We start from the raw sequence: 5,056 nt of genomic DNA on the forward strand, positions 1-5,056 counted from the left end.
TACCCTGTGCTGTAGCGGTAGTGGTTTTGCGTGGGCTGGTCTCCGGTCCTGTATGCGGCTCTCCCGTTGCCTTCCACTAAATCTCTGCTGACTCCTGTTTTGTGTCTTACAACAAAGGAAAAGTAACACGCTGGAGAAGAGTCTGTGTCTCATCCTCGCCCCTTTCAGTTGTCTGAATAGCAAATAAATATGAATAAATATAAACAAATAGAGGGGCTAGGAGGCCCAAGCTGCTCCACTCCAGGGCCGTGTGTGACGTGGGTGGGTTGTGTTAAAATATCTCTGTAAGAATGATCCACACGTCACCGAAAACAGCCACCCTGTGATTTCAACCCAAACACTCACACACAACTGTTTGGCTTCCAAGAGTGAATGAACACAAGGACAAGTTATCACAGGGATCAAGACAGGGAGTGAACATCGCATTGGGTTACCTTCTAAGCTTTTTCAGACAGGTTCATGCACGGCTGACGTTTGCTCAAAAGCACAAGTGTTACTGTCCTATTTAGTTAAAATATATAAATAATTTGCCAGTGATTCAAGAAGTGCAGGGAAAAGAAGTCGTTTTAAAAGCCCCAAAGGGTAACCTGTCCCCCTTCATGTGCCATGCAGAGGTTTACTGTTCCCTGAACAAGTGCTTCTATATAGCTGGATATGGTACAGCATGTTTACACGAGTGGACAAAGCATCTTAATGTACACCTAGTCCATACCACTGCCACGTTACTGGTACGATATGGAGCACAGAGACACGTGACCTAGACCCTTGTTTATTTTCCCGAAGCAGCTTTGCGGATGAAATCTATGGATAATGAGGAATACACCACGGGTCCAGTCCACATTAAGTAAGTCCAGGGTTGGGCGACGGGTCGTCTGGACAGTCTCTTTCCCTTCATTCGTCGTCTTCAAAACGAAGTTTCTACTTTCTACGCACGCGCGGGGTTTATTTTTTTACGCACGGGCGACGCGTAAAATGGCACCGAACGTGCGTAAAAACTGGCACAGATAGGAAGGCAGACACACACAGACCGCGAGACATTAACGAACCAAAAACTAACTAAAGGAACAGATGAATAAATAAAACTTATGTGAGGGGTCTGAGACAGCGAGAAGCGTTAATAAGTAGGCGTTTCTTCTGCTGCTTCTTCTTTTACTTTACCCCCTCGTAACAAACCGGTGTGCTCGAGTCGCGGTCATTACTTCCCAACTTCATCCAAAAACTTGCGGTTCAGCTCCGCTTGCTCTTTCTGGCTCTCGATCTTGGCCATTTCAATCATGTTTCTCAGCAGGTGAAAGGTGAGGTCGATGGAAATCGGGGGGTCGTCGTTCCTCTTGGACAACTCCACAAAGTCGTCCGGGCTTTTCCCGCGCCGCTCTGCCTCCTCTTCCATCTCCGCGGACGCCTCGCTCCGCGCCAGGTGCGCGAGGTGCGCGAGGGCTCTGGCGTCCAGCTGCGCCGCCGTGACCTCCCCGTCGCGGGGGTAAAGGCGCAGGGCATTCGGGTTTCCCTTCAGATACCTCAGTAGTTTGTCGGCCAAGAGGTAAGAGACGGCGTTGTCGCCGACGGCTCTGAGAAGCACCTCGTCCAGCTGACTCTGGAAGCGGCCGCTGCCATCGAATAAGCCGGGGGCGCTCCGCGGTCTGCAGGCGCCGGGGCGTGCGTGTGACGTGAGGAGGACCAGGGCGAGGAGCAGGACCAAGGGAGTGGTCTTCATAGTCAGGATGGAGGTCAGGGTGAAACCTGCGATGGAGCAACGTTCAGTTCAGGGGACGTGCACATGCAAACTCACTAGATGTCCCACCCCACCCCACCCTCACCCCCCCCCACCTCCCCGAGTCACTGTGAATTAACACGACCGCGCTGCAAAAATCAAGCAGTGAAAGTTAAATGTGCAGACTGTGCATAAGGCAGCAAAAGCTGAGGAAGTTAACCAAGCAAGGGGAGAATACATGCATGCACAGCGCCGGTGCAATATCAAGAGATATCTGGAAAGTTTCTGCAAGTTGAGATTTGAACGAGGAGCGTGATAAAACATGACTGCATGCAGAACGAGACCTCCAGATATACATACAATCCGAGGCTGATCTAGTTTGTACAACAAAGTTCAAATTTAAGAACTATTACAACGTTGAACAGGTTAAAAACAAGTTGCTCTCCAAGACTTTTAAGCTATCTGGCATCAATACCAAAAAAAAAAAGAAAAACCTCGAGACTGGAAACGAAACGTATCAGAACCGAAACACTCACTTAATTTGCCTGTCTGGTCGTCCGGTGAAACGTCAACCCAGATCCCAGTCCGGAAAGAGGATGACGACTGGAGAGGAGCGCCTTTCGCCGAGCGGTTATATACATCCAAGCTTGCTTCATTGACGTCAATGCAAGTGGATGTACCGGTTGTAAATTAGGCAACTGTCGGCGGAGAGGCAATATGACTTGGAAGGACAGCTGAGGGTGCTCTGTTGGCCAGACAGTGACGGATATATGTATATCCTTCATGTGGGCTATTTAACCCCCCTCCCCCTCCCCCTCCCCCCAATATGTGAAACTTGAAACGGCTTCATTAAAAAAATGTCAGAACAGGGTCAGACCACGAGAACAGAGGAGAAAAGCAAAGGGGGGCAGCGGATAAAGGCTGCGGGGCCTCTTTCCTCTGCCCCCGGGCTGAAAAGGGGGACGTCGTGGTCCAAGCCCCGTTTAAAGGGTGTTGAATCGTGACGCCTTTCTGCACGGCTTCACATGCCGGGCGCGACGGGGAGACGCACGACTCCGGCACGGAGCTGTCTGTGGTGCTGAACCGGCAGCTCCGATCGCAAACAAGATCCCACAGACCCACCAGGCCCAGACCACCTTCTGTATGGAGCCGGTACATGGACGGATCACATCAATTCATACCACTGTGTGTGTGTGTGTGTGTGAGACTGATCATGTGAATTCATTAAACTATGTGTCTGAATATATGAATTCATTAAACTCTGTGTGTGTGTGTGTGTGTGTGTGTGTGTGTGTGTGTGTGTGTGTGTGTGTGTGTGTGTGTGACTGACCGTGGGACTTTATTAAGCTGCATGTGTATGTTTGTGTCTAATTATATCCATCCATCCATTATCCGAACCACTTATCCTGCTCTCAGGGTCGCGGGGGTGTCTGATTATATGAATTCATTAAACTGTGTGTGTGTGTGTGTGTGTGTGTGTGTGATTGATCATGTGAACACTGCATGTGTGTGACACTGATCACATGAATTCATACAACTGTGTGTGTGTGTGTGTGTGTGTGTGTGTGTGTGTGTGTGTGTGTGTTTCCTCCAAAGAGGTCAATGTAAATTTGTCTCCAATCATATTTTTTCCAAGGCCCGTGCAGTAAACGGATATTGGGTCCCGGTTAAGCCAGGTCTCAAGAGTTTTGGACTTTGTCGAACTTGTCACCACGTTTCCTCATCAGACCAATAAGCATGCCACGCGTGTGATGAAGAGTCTCTCCGATGGCCCTCTGTTGGCTTGTGTTAGACGTCACTCACAAGCTACAGTCAAGTCTCAAGTTTAGCTGTGCCCTCCGCGTAGGTTTTTTTGGGGGTGGGTGGGTTGAGACCCCCTCCAAAAATATTTGAAATGACTGCATCTACTGTAATAAGACGACGATTTTGCAGAGTTTTTCAATATTATAATCCTTATTGGTTAGAAAACTGGCAAGATATAGTTTTTTTTCTGCACCCCCACCACTATCCCCTCTTAGGCTCCCCCTCGTATTCTATCACTTGGTATTGCCCACGCGTTTTGATTCAAGGTAGGATTTCACAGAAACACCACTGACAAGAGATGCAAGACCTGATCTATCACCTTTAATCTGCTCAAACTTTAGATAAACGTGTTTCTGATCGGGGCGTCCAGGCAGCGTAGAGGTCTATTCTGTTGCCTACCAACACGGGGATCGCCGGTTCGAATCCCCGTGTTACCTCCAGCTTGGTTACAGACACAATCGCGGGTGGGGAGCCGGATGTGGGTATGCGTCTTGGTTGCTGTGCTAGCGCCTCCTCTGGTCGGTCGGGGCACCTGTTCGGGGGGGGGGAATAGCGTGATCCTCCCACGCGCTACGTCCTCCTGGCGAAACTCCTCACCGTCAGGTGAAAAGAAGCGGCTGGCGACTCCACATGTATCGGAGGAGGCATGGGGTAGTCTGCAGCCCTCCTCGGCTCGGCAGAGGGGGTGGAGCAGAGACCGGGACGGCTCGGAAGAGTGGGGTAGTTGGCCAGAGTAAATCGGGGGAGAAAAAGGGGGTGGGGAAAAGGATATTATGTACATTATATATATATACAGTGCATCCGGAAAGTATTCACACCCCTTCACTTTCCCCACATTTTGTTATGTTACAGCCTTATTCCAAAATGGATTAAATTCCTTTTTTTTCTCATCAATCTACACACAATACCCCACAATGACAAAGCGAAAAAGGTTTTGTAGGAATTTTTACAAATTTATCAAAAGTAAAAAACTGAAATCTTGCATGTACATAAGTATTCACACCCTTTACTCAGTACTTGGTTGAGGCACCCTTGGCAGCGATTACAGCCTCAAGTCCTCTTGGGTATGAAGCTACAAGCTTGGCACACCTATATTTGGGGTATTTCTCCCATTCTTCTCTCCAGATCCTCTCAAGCTCTGTAAGGTTAGATGGGGAGCGTCGCTGCACAGCTATTTTCAGGTCTTTCCAGAGATGTTCAATGGGGTTCAAGTCTGGGCTCTGGCTGGGCCACTCAAAGACATTCACAGACTTGTCCCGAAGCCACTCCTTCGTTGTCTTGGCTGTGTGCTTAGGGTCGTTGTTGTGTTGAAAGGTAAACCTTCGCCCCAGTCTGAGGTCCTGAACACTCTGGAGCAGGTTTACTTCAAGGATCTCTCTGTACTTTGCTCCAGTCATCTTTCCCTCGATCCTGACTAGTCTCCCAGTTCCTGCCGCTGAAAAACATTCCCCACAGCATGATGCTGCCACCACCATGCTTCAGTGTAGGGATGGTATTAGCAAGGTGATGAGAGGTGTCTGGTTTGCCCCAGATGTGACGTTT

At 49.3% G+C, this 5,056-nt stretch overlaps 1 protein-coding gene across 1 annotated transcript; it reads right to left on the bottom strand.

Annotated features, from left to right (window-relative positions):
* Window positions 1–1,186: 1,186 nt before the first annotated feature.
* Window positions 1,187–1,714, bottom strand: uts1 (urotensin 1). The gene has a single exon (XM_056295060.1). The coding sequence runs from the start codon at window positions 1,712–1,714 to the stop codon at window positions 1,196–1,198; it is 519 nt and encodes a 172-aa protein (XP_056151035.1). The 3' UTR covers window positions 1,187–1,195.
* Between the last annotated feature and the right edge of the window lie 3,342 nt (window positions 1,715–5,056).

Source organism: Lampris incognitus, chromosome 15 (genome assembly GCF_029633865.1).
Source record: "Lampris incognitus isolate fLamInc1 chromosome 15, fLamInc1.hap2, whole genome shotgun sequence".
Taxonomy (NCBI): domain Eukaryota; kingdom Metazoa; phylum Chordata; class Actinopteri; order Lampriformes; family Lampridae; genus Lampris; species Lampris incognitus.

Coding starts and splice junctions, on each gene's coding strand:
- uts1 (XM_056295060.1), bottom strand. CDS start 1,714: ATGAAGACCACTCCCTTGGTCCTGCTCCTCGCCCTGGTCCTCCTCACG.